Raw genomic sequence first — 19835 nt, forward strand, 5'->3', positions numbered from 1 at the left:
ACATATACAGATACCAAAGGGACCAGGGTACATTCAATATGGCACCCACGGCATGCATGACACGACACGTTTATTTATGAGATTTCATCTGGCATTCATGGACACTAGCATAGACTCCGGACTTGGCTTTTCTGCGCATCACGGAATGGAATTGGCGTTTTGTTTTTGAATGCTTTGGTTTTGATCATTTCTTGGCAAAACAGGTTCATTTTCTTTTGAGAAATATCTGCTCTCCTTATTTGTGGATTTATTCCTAGTTGGAGATGGTGTACTCCGTAGATGGTGTGGAACGACTGGTAGACCTCTCTTTTATGAGAGAACCAAAATAAAGGGCGCTTAGAGCCCGCCGAACATTTAACACAAATTTCTACAATACTACCCTCATAAATGTGCTATTATACTGGTAGAGTGCTTCGAACAATACTCCGAACTTTTATTATGGCGCTGGTGGTGGAATCGTGGCGGAGGTGTGGGTGGCGGCCATCTAGTAGGACCCCCCACTACTACCAACCTACTCACGTGTTTACCTGTCAAGGCGCGACAGTGTGAACGCGACTACATCTTTCAACAACCGCGATTATCTACCAAACGACAAGACGCCGGCCCAAATATTATTTGCACACTCTGTTTGCTCAAACTACTCTTGGAATACGCTATAACAGTACAACTTGATGGTGCAACTTTTATCTAGCTTATAAAATGCCTGCGTACGTCTCTCACTGAGCTCGCCGCAAACGCCTGGCTTACCACTATTCACGGTTCGATTTACAAGCTGACTTTACTTATCTCGACAGTCCAGGCGACCAGCACAAGGCATGGGCCAACCCATACGAGGAAACCAAGCCACGAATCTCGGAGTGGACTGCCAAAGATATTGCCACCATATCGCTCCGCCTTGATAAGCAGCTCGGCCCCGAATACATCTCGTCGCGCGCCGGCCCGGGAGGATCCCGCGTGCACTACCTGACTGCCGAAAAATGCATCGGCTTGGCCAACGAGATCTTTGGCTTCAATGGCTGGTCCTCGTCCATACAAAATATCCAAGTCGACTTTGCCGACGAGAACCCGCAGACGCAGCGCGTCAGCATCGGCCTCAGCGTCATTGTGCGCATCACGCTGCGGGACGGCACGTACCATGAGGACATCGGTTACGGATCCATCGAAAATGCGCGCGGAAAGGCCATGGCCTTTGAAAAGGCCAAGAAGGAGGGCACCACTGACGCGCTCAAGCGCACGCTGCGCAGCTTCGGCAACGTTCTGGGCAACTGCATCTACGATCAGGACTATGTCAAACAGGTGACCAAGATCAAGGCGCAGCCGGTGAAGAAGTTTGACCAGGATAATCTACATCGCCATTCGGATTTTGTCAAGAAAGAGACACCGGCCACAGTCATGATGCCAGCAGCAGCGGCTGCCGAGTCGGATTCTACTTCTGCCTCGTCATTCGCGTCAGCGGCGGCGGCGGCTAAAGCAGAAGCTTCAGAGTCATTTGAGGACTTTCTAGGTGGTAAGTGCGTTCGTTGCGTTCGTTGCTATCGATGAATACGAATGGAAGTTCTGGCGTGACAAAAACAAAAGCAGAGAATGGTGCTAACGGGGTACATGTGTTAGAATTTGACGAGGCAGATTTTTGTGTGTCTGAGGAGGGCCATCCGGATGAAGTTGTAGTACCGGTCGCAGCTGTACCTTCCGGGCCAAAAACAAGACAACAGCAGGCCAGCAAGGCTGCACAACAATCCAACCAACGCCCACCAGCCCCTCAGACCCCCAACCCTCAGCATCACAGACACGCAGCAGGTAACGGCACGGCCGCAGCACCGGCAGCTCCTTTAAATGGGGCGGGCGGCGCCGGAGAACCAGCAGCTGCATTCTTTTCGGCACGTGCTGTTACTGTGGATGCGAACCAGAGCTCCAGCATCCCACCCAACAAGCAACAACTCTTCAACCCCAAGGCAGAGAGCCCCTCGATACGAAAGACGCCGGGCATTGACCACTCGTCATCAAAACCCCTAACACGCTCTGGACAGCATGTTCCGCCACCGAGCCAAACTGGCAGCTCGAGCGCTGCCACTCCTAGTCGGTTATCGGCAGCAGCAGGGCCACATGGTGGTTTGGGAACTTCGGCCACAACCGCAGCTGGCGGACTTGCTTCAAAGGGACACGTCGTTCACCCTGGTCTGGACCATGCTCGTAGGATTGGGGCGCCAGGTGGCCCTGCAAGCCCGCTGGCGAACCGGAACTCGTACAAGCCACCGACGATGAAGCGGCCGCTCGGGCAGGGTGAGGGAAATGTGCCACGGGTGCCGTTGAGTGATATTCCACCCAATGGACCTGTGTCAGCTTCTGGTGTTGCGGTACCCGATGGTCTTGACACGAAGCGGCAAAAAATGGCATAATTATGTTTTCTTCTTGGGCTCTTTTTCTTTTTCTGCTCTTATTTCTGCTCTTGGGAGTTATCTCAGAAAATAGCCCAAGACTTGGCGACCTCAATGATGGACGTTTAGGAGTTTCTGGTGGCGTTGGGCTTAACATTTTCATATCACCGATTAATTTTGCTGCGCAAATGCATGCAATATATAGCGAATATCATGTCCCGTCCTCTTTCTATCCATGTCTGAATTCGACATTGCTTTTCTAAGGGAGAGTAGGTTCGAGATTTGGCTTAGTCCTTTCAACGGAGACATCCATCCCTCGAGGCAAACTGCGGCAGTATCATTAACCAGTCAATAAACGCATTATTTTGCCATGAAACTACCGAACTCCGTAAACTCAAGCACACAACGACAAAACAGAAAAGGCATCCCCGGTCTAGCAGAACAACTTCATGGTCATACTGAAGCGTACTTCTCACGATGTGTGAAATCTATGAATAGAATACCAAAATTCAAACAGTAGAAAAGAATAAGAAAAAAGACAAACTGCATAATTGTGGCAAACCATCACTACTATGCGCTGCAGACAAAAAGTAAGGAGGGTGAATATGCAAAAAAAAAAAGTACTTGTAGCAACAGTTCGCTGTCCCGCTCTTGATATCATGACTTGATGCGAGAGGGAGAGAGAGCAGTATACGGTGGCGTAGGGTAATCATGCGCGCGCGAATGACACCATGCAACTGTGACAGGGCTGAGGGGGCGAATGGGAAGGGAAAAGGAAAAGGGAAAAAAGGCCCGGAAATCACAGGACAGTCCACGAGTACCTGCGCGCGTCACATCGGGGGTGGTGGGTAGACGGAGAGGAGGTGTGGAGATGATGCCGGTTGCTGCGGGTGCTGCGGGTTATGTGCTAGCTGGGGCGATAGCCCGTGGCTGCCGTCGACGTTTGGATGTGCAAAGGCGGCCAGAGCTAGAAAGGTCGACGCGGCCTCCTCTTCCTCAGCCGTGGCTGTCGCTGCTGCTGCTGCTGCTGCCGATGCTGATGCTGCCGTGCATGACGTGCTGGCGATGCTGGGGGACCGACCATGGTGGTGGTTGTTGTTGCTACTCGAGTCTGGGCTTCCAATCACGAGCAGCTGCTCGTACTCGGCGCGGAGCGTCATGTACGCGCGGCCCATTTCCTGCTCGCGCTTGTTGGCCTGGCTGAGGAGCTCCTCGAGCTCGGCGATGCGGTCGTCCTTGCGCTTGCGGTAGGCACGCTGTGATTTTCGGTTGGCGGCTCTCCGGCGCTGGCCGTCCGTCAATGTCAGCAAATCTTGCACAATCGATTCGAGATGGATGGATGCAAGGGGAAAGAAAAAAGAGGGTGAGTTTGAGAAACGGGGGGTACGGGAAACTGATGGTGTTCAAAGTTGCAATGTGTGCAGCCCGGAGACGTACTTGGATCACGGCGGGTGGCGCGTTCTTGTAGCGATTGGGACGGCTCCGTTTGGGCTTTTTGGGTTCTTCTGTGGCTGCGGCTGACGGCGTCTCTGCATCTCCGTCTGCGTCCAGGAACGAGGGCGACTCGGAAGGCAGTCTGGCTTCGGGGCTGCTGCCTTGACTCGACACGTCATGATGCAGGGGAGGTACCAAGAGAGAGTCGGAAGACCAGGGAAGTTGTGAGTTCTGCAACGGCGGTGTTAGATGTCATTTATGAAGCACATTCACACACCAGGGTGAAAAAGAAGAAAGGACGACTTACCACAGCCAGATAATGACCGTGTTCGAATGTAGGCACCGGCATGTCGGGGAACATGTGAAGTTGCGACGACTGTGAGTGAGGCGTGAGTGGTGTGAGCTGTGACGTCGACTGGGGGGGAGACGGCGCAAGAGACAGAGGTATCGGGTTGGCATATGGGGAGCCCAGGCTCAAGCCAGCCACCCAGTCGGCCGAGGAGAGGAACAGCACATCATCACCGGGCAGCGACGAGAGGCTCTGAGTTGCGGCCGCGGAGCTACCCCTGCGGGAGGCTGAGAGCTTGGTCATGGTTGCGTTGCCGGTTGGTGCGAGGGTATTCCGCAATGGCGGATGGGCATCTGGGAGTTTGGAAAAGCACAGCACAGCACAAGGGGGAGGGGGAGTTCAAGGCCTGGGGAATGGATAATAATGAGATGGGAAGTCGAATGGGGGGGGAATGGAGGGCCATCTGGCAGATATAAAAGGGAATTCAAGATGCCCGTCGAGATGACGGGCATCTGTTGGTGGTGGTGGTGGAGTGTGCCTGGCTGGGCATGGATACCAACTACTACCTTGCACAGCTTCGGCCCCCGTTCGAGCAGACGACGACCTCGCTCCTCAAGAAGGTCGCAGGCCAGCCTTGCCGGAGTGTACGCTATAAGACCAACGGATTGATGTTTGGGCCAATTGGGACCCCGAATACCGCCTCACAGTCCTAGGCGTAACCATAGCTAGGGTGGAGAGGTGCGAGCATCCCGGATATCGCATGCTTTTTTTGGAAGGGGGGGCGTGAGATGTGTGGCAAGGGGACACAGGACTGCTTCCTGAAGGACCATCTCTGTGACTCCAATAGGGAGTGTATCTGCAAAACCACTTGGCTACATGGAATAACAGCGTGTGTGTGTGTATATAGTGTTGCATATGAGTGTGTAAATGCATGTGTAAGTGTCCCAGGTGAACCGGGCCATGAGGGGTGTGTGTGCATTGGGCATGAGTGAGATTCAACATACCGGATTGGCGTGTACTTGCATCATTTCGGCGCACACAAGTTGTAAAGTTGTGATGAGCTTCGGGTAAGGTGGTGGGAAGCAGGAATGGTTTCGACTCAAGGCTAGGCGCAAGGTGAGAAATAAGTAGGCCAGAAGGACATTCTGCGGGGTTGGAGATGTACTTAGTATTCAAAAAAAAAAAAAAATGAGAGAGAGAGAGAGAAATAGAGAGACAAAAAGTCACCGGCAGTGAGTGGGAATGACATGGGAACATGGGCGGCGGCGGTGGGCGTATGAGGCGACGAGTGGACGCCTTTGCGTGGGCAAGTTCTGTATAACTTCCTCCGTCCCCCCCCCCCCCCCCCCCCCCCCCTCTCCCTCCTCCTCCTCGCCTCCGGGGGCCTGACGACAGCTCTGCGCCGGTCCTTGAATGGCAAAGATGGGCCCTGACGATTTCTTGAACACCGCCATACCAAGGTCATAAGTAGATACCAACTAACTACTGAGTAGTAGCACGACAACAGGAAAGCCATCCAGTCAACAATCGGTATAAGACAGAGACGGGGTAGAAGAGGTGTGGTGGGCACTGGGCACCAGGCATTCTCGTGATTAGTTGATGGTCAGCAGGGATTTCCTAACCAGGTACAGATTGTCCATACTGGCAAATGTATACTCGGACGCGGGAAGGGCTTTTTTTCCCTATTTGCTAACGTATAAGTCTGTTCCCTTATCGCTTCATCCAGCGCTTAGATTGTCCTGGCACGCCCTGGGGCAGGCCCGCGACGACCCAGTTTCAACAGACTAGAACATGTCAACGTGTAAGTAGATGAAAATTGTCTGACCTTGGTTCCTTGCTCCCCCTGTCCCCATGTCCAGTCCTCGGCCGGTGCCAAGTCGGGCATGGCGCCGTCGTCTACATGCATTAGCTCTCCAGAGCCGGCAAATGGGTTAGCCCATCCTTTTCTACCAGTATTCCGCCCAGATTGCCCTGCACGCCCCCCCCCCCCCTTGTGTCTCTCTCTCGCGCCCCCCAGGGCATGTCACTAATAAACTCCACATGGGTCCAGCAAGGGTATTGCCGCAGACGAGACTGTGGAGTGGTAGGCGTCGACTTGAGGGGGGGGGGGTCCCCGGGGTCTGGTTACTACTGATACTTTGTAGCTGAGATGCAAGGCGGACTAGAGCCGGCGGAGTCAGAATAATGAAGGGGGGAGGTGACGAGCAAACTAGTTTCCGGGCTCGGTCTTTTCTTGCCTTGTCGCCGCCTGGATCATAGCCTAGTGAGATCGTCGCTGTACTGGGTTCATTTTCTTTTTTTTTTGTTTTTAATTTCTTCCCCCACCCATCGTCTTCGTCGTACCAGTACAGGTTCTGTTTCTTTCTATTTTTATCGTTGTCATTCACTGGCCGTGATCGAGATGCTGCCAAGACCGGCCGAGATCAAAGCTGCGGACTAGACGCAAATCCCCTTTCGCTCGCTTGCTGTCACAACTTATACAATCGAGGCGCATCAAGCTTGCAGATAAGGGAAACCTCGCAGCAAAGAAAAAAAAAACCACATGGCAAAGCTGCAGGCAGAGAGCGTGGGAGCGGGGGGCAGGAAGGGGGTGGACGGCTCGTCTTGGATGGCTGGTGTGCATAGAGTGTACTCCGTACGCAAGGCAATATCGGCATGACTAGGGGAGAATTGGGGTTAACTAGTGGACCCTGTGGGAGACAGAAGGCCTCGTTTACTACTGCGCAGATTCCCACACGGAATCGATTGGGGCGGCACTTGATGCCGCAAATCCGCAACATCGGCAAAGGCTGAAGTCGCTGGCCACGGACACGACCCGGCCAGACGTGCTGGTCCGGCCGGCGAGACTTGACCCAAGAGCGATCTAAGCTACCTACCCTGCCATCTCATTGGCAGAGCAACCCAGCAGGACCGTTTTCCCATTGACTATTGACGGTCTTTAGTGTGAAGCCCAGCGGCGCATCGTAGAGTTACCGGTACGGGGCGACGGCCAGCTGGACTGAGCATCAAAACTCGTACAAGTCACCGTCAACGAGGTTCTGTCTCACGAGTGAGCTAGGTGTATTCGGCCGGGGGTCATTGGCTTTCCAGGACATCGCTTCCGAGGACCGTGTCTGCGCAGCAAGTTGTCACTTGCGCCAGGGCTTCGCTATTCCTGACCGTTGAAGCGAGGCGAAAGCCGCCCCCCCCCCCCCCCCCAGCAGCCGCGGACCCCAAGCTGGAGAAGCGTCTTGTCCCAGCACCAGTCAGCTCGGTCCGTTTCATCAAAGAAGAAGCAGATCTGCCAAGCAAAGAGGGCCATCGGATTATCAAGCTTGCCGTGCCTGCTCTAGCCTTGAGAAACAGTTCTGGTGGTCGTGTCTGAAGCTCCCCTGGCAACAACTCGTGCCACACTTCAGTAACAATAAAGCTCAACGATCACACACCCGCGACTAGAATAGACTAGCTCTGCGCCACCGTTCGTCTAGCTGCAGCCTCCGCAGCCTTATTCTCTCTTGTCTGGGGCGGCGCATCGCCAGCTAGTCGGATCACGGTGTGGGTGGCTTCGTCCAAGTGCATACACACACACACATACACACAAATGCACACGCACATTTGACAACCACGAATTTGGGTTCCTGACGGCCAAGTTCGTGCGACTGATTGCTGTGTGGCTTCCTCAGAACCTGCAAGTCAGATCTTGCAAGGACGCGCCCCCCCCCCTTTCAACGTCGGGGCGGCAAGTCACTTGACGATGTGGTTGGCGCAGCACATTGGCGGGCGGGCCAATAGCAGCGGCCGTTGCCCTGTTTTACTTTCATCCCTTTTACGGACCAGATTGGTTTGGCTCGCAATGGTTTCCTTTCTGTGCTAAGAATCCGACTACAGCAAGAACAGCGCGTGGCCCCGGCCGGCAAACCAGGCTGCTAGACTTGTCCGAGACTACCTGCAGGAACAAAGGAGCAGTGCCGCTGCGTCCCAGGTGGTACAATGGGCATATGGAACCTTGAGTGTATGTCTTTCTTCGGGATATAGAGTCTTGGCAGCTCATCTTCCTATTAGTACTGAGTACATTGTATATGGCTGTATGCAGGCATGGAAAATGAGCAGCTTTAGTCTGGTCGGTACAATCCACCCTCAATTACCATTGCTACTGCCAATGCTTGTGCCTTTCCGTACGAAGAACCATTCTACATCTCTCTTGCCGGCAAAAAGAAAATCATAGAAGAGCTCGCCCGGTGCCCGATGAGAGGGAGAGGGGGGGCTTGAAACGAAAAAGGCCCTACTGGTGCTCGTAGGGCTCTGCTCTGCACGAACGCAGCCTGATCAGCAATACATTTTCTGAGAGCTCCCCGGCAAGCTCGGGAATTCCCCGCTCCGAGTCAACCCCGAAATCCTGGAACTTATTTCTCCATCTCCAGCTAGGCTCCCTAGGTTGTCGACAGTCAAACTAGGACAAACCAGTCTCCCGGGTTGGTACGTCAAAGAGAAGCATGTGCAACAACGAGACAGTACTGCAGCTCCAGAAAAACCAAGGAGACTCCGAGATTTACATTAGATTTTACATATGTGAGCATCATATCATAGCATTGCCGGTGTAAAAGGTGACTCTACCGCGATTCCGCTGGCCAATTAGGGTTGCACACAGAGTGAATCGTCCTGCGACAACCGGCTTTCATCGTTTCTGGGCATGATTGACTGGTCCGAGCTGCTTGGCGACTTGGCCACGAGCATGGAAGCCAGATTCCAGACAAGCCGGCAACCTCGAACGAGACTGATTCACCAGCCACCTGGGATCCTCCATACCGGCAAGCCATTTCGCAGCAGGACCATTTGTCCGGCCGCTGCCTACCATGCTGCTGTCGAGTCCGTCTCGCACGCCCCCTTGCCGCATCCAGCCCAAACCGCCTTCACGCCTTGTTTGTGGATCAGCAGGCCTAGCTGAAGGCGATCCTGCTTGCTCGGACGCAACCTCGTCGGCCATCCGATTCCTGTTGACGGCCACCTTTTTCTTGGCCTGCACCTTACACGACCCCCCCACCTCCCGAGCCCGTGGTTCCGAGCTAACTATATCATTGCATTTGCATGTTATCATCGAATAAGCAACAGCATCCATCATGCATTGCTCGCTTGCGTTTGTGGTAGAGGCCCCCGACTCGGGTCCAGATGCCCACTCCGCGGATGCATGGAGGAGTCCACGCGACGTGTCGCTTGCTGACGGCTGCGAGAAAACTAGGTTGTTTTGCGTATATTTGTTGTTGAATACTTTCACTGCTGAAAAGCTTGAATTTATGAAAATACCACATTGCTCCATCTTGGCCTTTTTCTTTTTTCTTTTGGTTTGGTCGCTCGTGTATGATTACCGGGGTTCTTCGTGGGACCGGGATCTCACATGCGGACTTCGCGTCTATTCGGTCGTTGGCGGAGAAAAACCATTTGACAAGCCGCAACGCCGCTGGGATATCGCAAGAAAAAGTAGTTCCCTCTTCACCATTGCATCATTATTAGCGTCGTCGCGTTCCCTCGTAGCAAGTCCCTCCGCAAAAGCCGAGAGCGGCGGCGTCGAGACATCAGGAAGCCTGCTTCGAGCCGTGGCGCTTGCGCCTCGCACTAGCTGCACGCCACGTCGCTGCACAACTGCCTACACCCCCCTTCCCACGCTGCACCTCGATCTACTGAGGAGTATTTGCTGTGTTTTCCGTTGCAGCCTTTTTCGTGCATGTACACGCGAGCGCACCTGCGTACACTGCGTGGCTGATAAGCAGGGGAGGGGGGGGGGGTGAGGGACGTATGATCTTGCACACATTTGGCATCATGTTACGATCCTCCTTTGCCAGATCCAAACGGAGAGTCCATGCTTTCGCCAGTAAAATGTAAGTCTACTCGACTTGCATGCTAGACTGCTGTTTTATCAGAGGCTGTTTGGTAATTTATATTTAATCTCCGGCGACACTTGCTCCCAGTTGTTTCTCAGCCGGCCAGCACCAGGTGCCGTAACAAGACTCCAAAGTCCTATCAGAAGTAGCATAGTCCCAAAGAAAGTAAATTCTGAAGATCTATTTGTACTGGTATTACTTTACAGTCGGCTTCATCTACACACAGCTGCAATCAGATGCCTACGTGTTTGCCCAGAATGACTAGGCGAACGAGACACCACGCCCTCTGCTTACTGGCGCTGCATAGAATGAAACGGCCGCCAGTGCAAATATACAAGTGAGTATATAACTGAATAAGGGACCCTCTCGAGATGGCCCACCCCAATGACTGACAGACCTGTACTCCTGAATCAGTAAGCCATGTGGCCCCCATAGCGATTTGCTTGTAGGCCGACTGGCTACATGGCCTCGCCCGATCGCCGAGATTTGTGCGCCTTGCCCCAGAGCATTCCCCAATAATGAGGCAAGCCCAGCAAGGCGCAGCAGTTATCAAGGCACTTCGCGGATCGCAGTCTACACAGCCATCATCTACAACCATATATAGAAACCTTGTAGAGCGAGCCCCCTGCCGGGCGGTGTAGGCGCCTCCGGCGCCTGCTTCAATTTTGCCTGGTTTCTCTGTCATCTCGACAGTACTATAGTCCCGTGGCGTCTACTTGCCGCTGCGTATGCTGCTGGGCTTGTGTAGGGGCGTGACCGTCAACCGTCATAGACCTTCTCGTCATACCAAGCACCATGCACCCCTCTCTACCACGCCACACCCCCAACACAGGATACAGCCCATACGACTTGCCGCAGAAGTTTACCCATCGCCCTGTTCTTCAGCTCGGCATTATTCAGAAAAGGAAGGTGGTAGGGAGGCAAACTCATGCGGCGTTGCCTGGCTCGTGCGTTCTTTACTAGTTCGCATCCTCCCATCGCGTTTCTTCCAATGAGACTTCTAGTATACATGTTCTTGAACCACCCCAAAAAAGTAGAGTATTATGTCCGTATTTGCTGACGCGCATACCAGCCTCCTAGATCCTGAATATCACCAAGGTGTCGGGCAATTGGTCCAGATTTATCCCACCTAACATCCGTAGCCTCTCATGGACGCTATCGGTGTCAAAAAGTCATGTTTCTTGCGGGCTTGGTTTCGAGTTTACCAAATATAGGGTACACCGATTGCTGTCGGCTAGTCCCTTAGTTGGAGCTCTTGTTGAGTTTCTCCAGGCCGTCTGCCGCCTGCTTGGCCCCGTCCGTGAATTCGAGCTTATTGCTCAATTCGATGCACTCTTGGTACTTTTTCCTGGCCACGGCCGTCTTTCCAAGCATAGCTGCCACATCTCCCCAGTTGCATAGGGCCACAGCGCACGCCTCGTCACACTCCGGCGTACGCTCCTCGCCCTTTACGTCATTACCGTGCATGTACGCGCCTTTTGCCCATCTCTCCGCAGCCTCGAGGCATTCTGCTCGAGTCTTTGGCATTTCGCTGCTCTCAAGCTCCTTGAGACCATCAGATAGAGCACCCGACAAGAACGAGACGGGAATCTGTGCAAATGACGCTGCCAGATTGTTCATGACGACGGCGCGATGGCACGGGACCTCACACAGACGGAGTGCCTGGAAGAATAGAGGAATAGCCAAGTGAAATTGCGACTTGCGCTCGTAATCTCGCCCAAGAGACTCCATTGCACCGCCAACTTCTGTTGGAGTCAGCCAGGATTCCTCACCGGGCTGTTTTCCTTCGCTTCGCCGACGCTTGAACTCTTTAAGAGTCGTTTCAACAGCCCATACAAAGTGCTCAGTCGCCTTCTCCGGCTTCAGGACGTGCTCATCAGCGTAAAGCTCCCCTAGAGCAACGGCAGTCTTGACGGACGTAGCTAGCAAGCGCTCTCGCTTGCGCCAAAGTGTCTCGCGTTGAGTTTGCGGCTCTTCATCCTTGGCCACAGGTTCACTGTTGCTAGCCGCTGTGGCATCTTTCTCACTTAGATCCTTCACATCGGCTAGATTCGAAGAATCAATGTAATGGCCGTTCTTGTCCACCTGGCCTTCTTCCACAGATTTCTCCATTACACTGATCCATTTTCGGCAATCGGCCAACACCGACTCGAGGACCTCACCGCTTGACGTGTAATTTTCCAGCTGCTGAAGCCAAGCAGACACCTGGATGCGAATGCCGAGAACTTCGTCCGAGAACGGGTCCAGTCCGATTTCGGCGCATTGCTGCATTGCTTTCTTGTAGAATTTGAGCGCCAATTCGGGGTCGGGCGCATAATTGCTGTAATATATTGCTCGTCTGAGGGTATTCGCGACAGGTTCGGGGTATTTGCTGATCTTGTTGTTATAAAAGTGAGCATAGAAACTCCTCAGTGCGACGGCGCTGATTCCGAGAGTGATGAGAAGCCTGGGTCGACGTCAGCATAAGCCCGTAGTGTAGATTATTCAGCTGTTCAATAGTAACTCACAGTACGATGGCAAAGGAGGTCGATCCGGGCGAGTCTTTGTACGCCTGTTTGATACCCCTGGGACTCATCGCAAACGCGAGGTTCCTCAGTCCAGCACCCAGAGCGCGTCCTGCAAATTGGCGAAAGGTCACCTTTTGTGGTTTGTTTTGGGGTACATTCTTTTGCGCCCCATCCCCCACGTTTGTAGACTGATGCTTCTTCCATGGTGGCAACAAAACGACGAAGCGGAAATGGGCGCTGGAGCTTCGTGATGCGACGTGAATGGATAGCAGCCCAGTCGTTGCATGCCGCAATGATCGGCTCGTAATAGGCCGCAGCGATGCAACTACAAGTCCAGACATTTCGAATTAATGCACTCCCAGCGCTATGTGTTGTGATGCGCGGCCGTCCGCCGATGGGCTTGGTGGTAAAGCTTGGTTCCTTTTATTTCAACACCCGAGAAAAAGAATGACGGTTGCAAGCAGTTGATGATCTGAGTTGGTCCGTGCGTACACATCAGAAATTGCGGGCCGAGGATTGGATAGTGGGGGAGGGCTTCCTCGGCTGGCAATGCAGGCATCACGAGCTCAAATTATACAAATCACTTTACAGTACCTCCGTGACAACTCAAATCTTCTAAAATGGCCGGAAAATTCGAACCGAAGGAGCCTGTTCAGCTCAACCCTCCAAAGGACGACCCCATCACCGTTGAGGAGCTGGCCAAATGCAACGGTACGTCATGCGAAGAGTCCCCGCGAAGACCGGCGCCCAACTGCACGTGAGAGCTACAAAGCCGGCCAGATTCTGGATTTCGATGACAAAGGCAGAGAACTTTGAGTGCTTCGGAAAATATTCCATGCTTCAAAGGCATTCGGAAGCGCGCGAAGCTAGACCACTTTTCAAGTTGCCCCCATACAGACGCAGTGGCTGACCGTGGCGTGCTCACAGGTGTCGACAGCGACAAAATTTATGTCGCCATCAAGGTATTTTCTGGACTCCCACAAAATATCAACAGCAAGTTCTCATACTTTGAATACAGGGCAAGGTGTATGATGTGACTGGCAACGCTTCGTATCTGCCTGGCAAAGCCTACCACGGTATGTGACCCTATCTTGCACTATCGGTGTGCGAAGCGTTTATCCCCGGGGGCGGGCATACTGCTTTCTTTTTTGCCTATTGAGAAGCCCAAATGGCTCTATTGAACGCAGAATCGGTTGATTACTGTTCAAAGTACGTCTTACAGCGCGCTGACGCATGCTCACTCATACCCCGTAGTCTTCACTGGCAAGGATGCCTCCCGCGCTCTGGGCATGACTTCGACGAAGCCGGAAGACGTTGTTGCCGACTGGTCAACCCTTAGTGAAAAGGAAAAGGGCGTTCTCAATGACTGGGTCACATTCTTCTCCAAGCGTTACAACGTTGTGGGCGTTGTCGCCGGTGCTACGAATATGGACTAGGAACTCGGGAGCAGGCTATGAGGGGTAATGCGCTTTTCGTTGCGCAAACAGAGAGTGTGAGACGGTACGGCGAGTTTAACAAAAATAACGATTCTCGCTAGCTTTCTCCCGCTTTTAGATACGTCCACCTGGTCTGCGGCGGAAGGGGGGCATAGTAATTCAAAAAATGCAAAACTCTTTCCCAAAATTCACCACATCCACCGACCTCTTCGCTCCTTTAATTTCCTTTTCTTTCTTGAAACTATCTGAGTCTAAGGGATTGAGAGGGCAGGCTAAGTAGATATGAAAGCGTGCACCGTTCCCGTCTCCAACTGAAGGCAGAACTCCGCCATCAGGTACGTCGGCAGTCATCTCAGCTTCCGTGCCCTGTCTCGGGTCGGATGTTGCATTTTCTCGGTAGGATGGGGCACTTTGGGAAATATGCAGCGCGTCGAGGTTGCACAAAGCCGACCCGAGTACCCGGAACTCAGAATGTCAATCGGCTACCCCGGTCAACAGCAGATAGGGCTGCACGTGCAAAGTCGTGCGAGCTTTGATACTTGCAGAAACTCTGCGATACTGGAGAACCGGTCATGATACTCATTCTCATCGAGAGAACAGTAGAGGAATACGCAGCAGCATATATCGGCAAAAAGTTGAAAGGCGCGCGTCATCCGCATCGGGATTTTGAACAAGGCAGGTCTCAAAGTCCTGCAGGGATTAAGTGTGGTAGCGGCGCAGCCACACACCAAGACGACAACAATGAAACCCCCGCGCATGTGCAAGGCTCTCGATTGCGCTACCGACTGAGTGACCAGCGAGTACTTGGTCAACGGAGCTGAGCAAGTCTCGCGGTGGCGTACTGTATGGCGGGAACGGCTGGTCATCGCAGCCTATTGCCAATGGAGTTCTTGTGAGACAGACCGGTAGTGGTGGTGCCTGGCTTCGTGGCAAAAAGGAACGCATCAGTCTCCTCCTTTACCCTTGGCTGTGTCTGCGAAGTAGACTTCAGATGGTGGGCGGTATGTCTTGTGAGAGCCGACATGTGCATTATCACCAAGCAGCATACACATGATGGGGGGGGGACTATGCTTGGAGAATCTTCTCTATATTGCTGTGGATGTCGTTTACGAGACAGTCGAAATGGTACACGCGTTTCGAAGCAACACATCTGTAGCTGAAAGCTTGCAACTAGTATTGAAGTTATGCTAACAACGGCCAACTAAAGAAGCAACAAAAAGCAAAAGATTACAGGCATTGGAGTATCAGCCAGTGCGTGCGTGGTGCATCCTCCCCATTATCAAGCGTGCATTCATTCATTCCAGCCGCTCCAGTCACAAGTGTACCTGCCCACCCCAATAGAAACCGAGAGAAGTCCTGAACGAACTCTCAAGGCATCATGGTTGCGCCCCAGACAAAACAAAGATACATTGATATGGGCAAAGAGCGTCATAGATGTCTTCATTGCCAGTGATGATACTCTCCCTCGTTGCGGACAAACGGGCCGCGAGAGTCCTTGTTGTGGCGGCCGGGACCTGCGCCGCCGGTTCTAGGGCCATTGTTTCTCACTACATTGGCACATTGGTTGCAGAGACGTTCTTGGAACCAGCTGTTGCGCAGACGTTTGACACTATTACACTCATGTCGGGGATGGTTGCGCGATTGGTGACAGTAGGCTTTCAAGCTGAGAGCGTTGTGGCCGCAGGTGAAGATGAACTCTTCAAAGTCGCACATGACGACAGGGAATAGAAAGCGAAGAACTTCTCTCACTGCACTATACAAGCAATGCGGTATGCTGGTCCTGCTTCAACAGTGCAGGGTTGGATTTCTGTCTGTGCCGCAGAAAGGGACGAGTGGTCTGCAAGGGCGAGGAAGGGCAGTTCTTGATGTGTTTCGGAGAACCAAGTCGAGATGCAGAGAATCAGGATTGAAAACTAAACTACAAGACGAGCTTGGGCCTTTTATACTCGAAATTGTGGCTTCTTCCAGCTCAACTTCCCAGCGCAAGGTCTCCTCCTCTCATGTCTCAAGAAAGGATGAGCTAGCAATGAGTCCATACAGCTATGCATCCCCAGTCTCATAACCCTCCCTCCTCAATAGGGGTGCACCAGTCTGATATCAGCCAGTTTCCGTAGTAGTCGAGGAGTCTTCCGCATAGAGTAGCCACAATGGCAAGGAGGATGAGACACAAATACACCCTTGGCCTTTCGTCCGTATGTGTCCAAGGTTGTCTTGAGGGTGTCTCCTCATTGGCATGCCACTGGTTTTCTTGCGCTGAAAGTAACATCAACTACCGAAAGAGCTGGAGCCTGCTTGATGCCACCCTTGGCTCTTCTGCAGCGAGCTAACCCGAGTGGGTGTGTACAAGACTGAAAGTGCCGGGGTGGATAATCCAAGTCCTGGAGAATAGCATTCAACATAAAGACGGGGAAAGAGCACTGGCAATTCAACCGCCAGAGCTGCAGCAGGCATGAATCAAGACACCATTGACCGCCTATGGCTGTACCCCAGCAATAGTCGCTTGCCGTTCCGCATCAGCGATCTGGTGCCTGCAGGGAATTGAAGTATTCGATCTGATGGGCTCATGCTGTGATACCCTCCGGACAATAACGGACGTTGAATACGGCGCACGACATCTAGGGCCTCGGTAGGCACGCGATTTCACAAACGACGTGGCGTTGATCATAGCCGGCAGATCAAAGCTCCGTCATTGCGTCACGTAATCCATGTCAGTCCGAGTTGCCGAGCACGCGGCTGGTCTCGAGAGCGAGCTCGTGTGTGATTGTGGTGTCGAGGTGCATCTATAGGTCTTAATAGAGGAACAAAAGGAATACCCCATGCGCCACAACGGAGCAAGCCATGGACTCATAACACACAGATGTAATGTTGACGGCCATGGATGTAGAGGTCCCCATATTACAAGTGTTGAAGTTACCAGGGGGGGGGGCATGTAGTCCAAATCGCGGAACTTGGGACAAGCCAGCATCCCTAGCGGCCGATTTGGCTGCATCTGAAGGGCGCACTGCATCATGGTAAAGCCGCTTCAATCCGCCTGCATCTGAGTGGGTGGGATATTTTTACCCACAGTCAGACGTCATGGGTCTTGATGAGGTAATGCCTAGGAATCGCTTGCTTCGACTGCAACCGGCGGTACCCAAATGGTTCTCACACTATATATACTGCGGCAGCTACGGCCATGAGGGGAAAAAGACAGGAACGGCGGGAGGCCCTGTGGCATAGTTGATGTCTGAACGACTGATCAGGCTGCTGACCCCGGTGGGCGACTGAAGATTCGAGAATATATGGAAAGTGCTGGGGTTCACAATGTGCAGGGCGTTGGGGTCCGGAAATGGAAAATACCGTGTGACAGTGGACGACTGCTGAACCCCGGAGTTGAAGACCAAGTTCCCCGGGGATCAGGGATGACCCGCAAATGTACAAGTGACAGGGGTATGCGATTTCTTTCACGCAGTTTCAAACATGTGAGTGGGATGGATGGTTATGGCTGGGCTGATAGCAGCTGCCAGCCAGTCCTTGCGAGTCAAAGTGAGTGGACTGGCAACTGGTTGATGGGCGCAAGTTGCAACCACGGTGACCCGCCCTGCCACACTTTTGTGAGACTGCGAAAGACCCACGCGCCGCGTCGGCTCTCTTTCTTGCAGCCAAGAGTGAGAAAAGCAGGAGTAAATCAGTATTAGGGGTAGAGGGCAAGGGAGGTTTTTTTTTTGTCTTCATTCTCCGGCTGCGAAACGCAATGCGACACACGAGGAAAGAGGAAAGGGGACACTTTGAGAGTGCCGCGCGCGCTCTGTGGCAGAAAAAGGCTTTGTTCGCTTCTCATGGGTCATGCAGCAAGCAGCATTTCCAGATTCTGCAGCACGCACACCATGTTGCCGGGTGCTGCGCTTGACGGGCAAATATTTCCATCTGCAACCTCTCCTATCGGGACCAGCCCGCTGGCTCAGCCACCGGCAGGGAAAAGTGCTAGCAGGCGGCCAAAAGACCCTGGCCGGTGCATGCTGGAGTCTTGCACACCACACGCGGTCAATGGGTAAAAGTTATTTCTTTTTCTTCCTCTTTCTTTCTTTTTTTCTCTCTCTTTTTTGCCCTTTGACAAAATCGTCCCTTGGCCATGTGAACAGTGTTCAGCAGTGGCGCATATATTATTGTGCCACGTAGCTGTGACAGACGGTTTTCTCGACCGAACGAACAATGGTTTGGGCCACATCAAGGGGGTCCGATTGGGCATGAAGCACCGTATAAATGGTTAGCCCAGAGGAAACGTCGATTCTGCAACACCCACTCGCATTCTTTCGAAGTGATGTCATTAAGCCTTGGGTAGATGCGAAATGTGTTTGTAACAGCGCTCGGCTCTTCCTTTGTAACGATCTTTTTTTTGTCAGAACTTGCCCGTCTGGCTACTTATCAGTTTCAGAGAAGTGCAAGGTGGGCTGGAATTGCCTCCAGAGAGGAGAAAAAACAAACGTCATTCATTCTTGTGTCAAATCCGTCGAGGGCAGTGCAGACTGCGCCATCGTTCGGCCTTCCGAACTTGTTTCGATACAAAACTGGTTTTGTACAGATTATGAGGGATTGTTAATAGCGCAAATGAAAGACCCTTTACGTGGTAACAGGCCAGAGTTGGTCGAAACTTCCGGTGAAGCTCATCACGGCGTCGGGCACAGACGGACAAGACGGTAGGCAGGCTGAGCCCGTGCAACTTGCAGGCGGCCCGTTATGCGGCCGGGACCACGCTAGTAAGTTGGTTGCCTTGCGGGTTGCCTTGCGGTTCGCACCTCGTTTTGCAGTCGTTGAGTAAATTGGGGAGTGACGAAGTGAGAGCATGAACTAATAAAGTATATTTTCGGACCATGCTTGGGGTAGAGCAAGTAGAAGGATCACGGAAGGATTATGAGGTTTTTTTTCTTTCTTTTTTCTCTCCCCCTTGCTGTGCTGCAAAAGCGTCTCGAGAAATTCCATGTTCCCTTTCACGCTGGCAATTTCAGTCGACTGGCTAGGTACAGAATTACTACTAACAGACTGCCCTAAAGTTGCACAGCAGCAGCACATGACGGCGCATCATGTCACAACAAGGTCATTTTACGAGAAGCTCCCGAAAAGTATTTTGATAGACTACGCGGCTTACCAATAGCAGTTCAAGCCATGGTTGCACAAGGGCTGGGAGAACAAAAAGCCATGACGCAAAAACCCTATGCGCGTGCGAGTCTGCTCGATGCCCTGTCAGTCACAGTAGGAACGGGATAAGTAGAGAGACAGAGAGAGACGGCCGCGCCGCTTTTAGGTAGGGAAGGAATTTCGATACGGCCCCACGGGGGGAGGGGACGAGCATGGGCGCGGAGGTGTCCGTCATGGCGTCGCCGTTTATTAGACAACGTCGGGTTCAAGTATATGAGAGTGGTCAGCAGGACAAGGCCGACCAGTTACACGAATAGGATGATCGAACAGAGTACTTGTACAAGTGGACGTGTTGATACGTGTCAGTCAGTGGCTTGAATTTTGCAATTTGTTGGTGAGGGAGTATTGTAGGCGCGTACGTTATGGGAACTACTTAGTTGATACTGGCCTAGTAAATTCTGGTTACCCAAGTGTACTGAGCCAGTAAGTATTATTGAGCAAGTTAGGTAGGTAGGTAGGTAAGTAATCTGTAAGTAACTTAGGTACTTACCCCGTACGAGTACCAATCAACCACGTGAGTAGGTAAGATAGTACTTCCTATAGCACAGTAAGCTGTACCACCTGCATTGTACCAAGATAACCCTGTACTTGCCTACCTTATTCTATACACTAAAGTACTTACTTACTTATTACTTACAAAGGCAGTAGGTAAGTATGCAAGACGACTGTCGTACCTGTCCATCGCCTTGTTCTCGGACTGCTCTTGAATCTCATCCCAATTTGGTCTCCGGTGTATTAGTGCATTGTAAAATCGGAATGAATGT

General features: G+C 52.6%; 4 protein-coding genes across 4 annotated transcripts; 2 read left to right on the plus strand and 2 right to left on the minus strand.

Moving 5' to 3' along the window:
- Positions 1 to 699: 699 nt before the first annotated feature.
- V2A60_003887 (RAD52 DNA repair protein RADC) lies at positions 700 to 2396 on the plus strand (the record flags this gene model as incomplete). The annotated part of the gene is made up of 3 exons (XM_083255212.1): positions 700 to 707; positions 795 to 1507; positions 1612 to 2396. 3 exons carry the CDS (start codon positions 700 to 702, stop codon positions 2394 to 2396), a joined length of 1506 nt encoding a protein of 501 aa, XP_083111338.1.
- Positions 2397 to 3205: 809 nt separating this feature from the next.
- V2A60_003888 (bZIP transcription factor) lies at positions 3206 to 4401 on the minus strand (the record flags this gene model as incomplete). The annotated part of the gene is made up of 3 exons (XM_083255213.1): positions 3206 to 3661; positions 3813 to 4040; positions 4117 to 4401. 3 exons carry the CDS (start codon positions 4399 to 4401, stop codon positions 3206 to 3208), a joined length of 969 nt encoding a protein of 322 aa, XP_083111339.1.
- Positions 4402 to 11195: 6794 nt separating this feature from the next.
- On the minus strand, positions 11196 to 12528 carry V2A60_003889 (uncharacterized protein; the record flags this gene model as incomplete). The annotated part of the gene is made up of 2 exons (XM_083255214.1): positions 11196 to 12399; positions 12461 to 12528. The coding sequence occupies 2 exons, from the start codon at positions 12526 to 12528 to the stop codon at positions 11196 to 11198; spliced, it is 1272 nt and encodes a 423-aa protein (XP_083111340.1).
- A 552-nt stretch (positions 12529 to 13080) lies between these two features.
- V2A60_003890 (cytochrome b5-like heme/steroid binding domain-containing protein) lies at positions 13081 to 13896 on the plus strand (the record flags this gene model as incomplete). Its single annotated transcript, XM_083255215.1, has 4 exons — positions 13081 to 13171; positions 13388 to 13422; positions 13479 to 13536; positions 13715 to 13896. The coding sequence occupies 4 exons, from the start codon at positions 13081 to 13083 to the stop codon at positions 13894 to 13896; spliced, it is 366 nt and encodes a 121-aa protein (XP_083111341.1).
- Positions 13897 to 19835: the final 5939 nt, after the last annotated feature.

This window comes from Cordyceps javanica, chromosome 2 (assembly GCF_051103115.1).
Source record: "Cordyceps javanica chromosome 2, complete sequence".
NCBI lineage: Eukaryota > Fungi > Ascomycota > Sordariomycetes > Hypocreales > Cordycipitaceae > Cordyceps > Cordyceps javanica.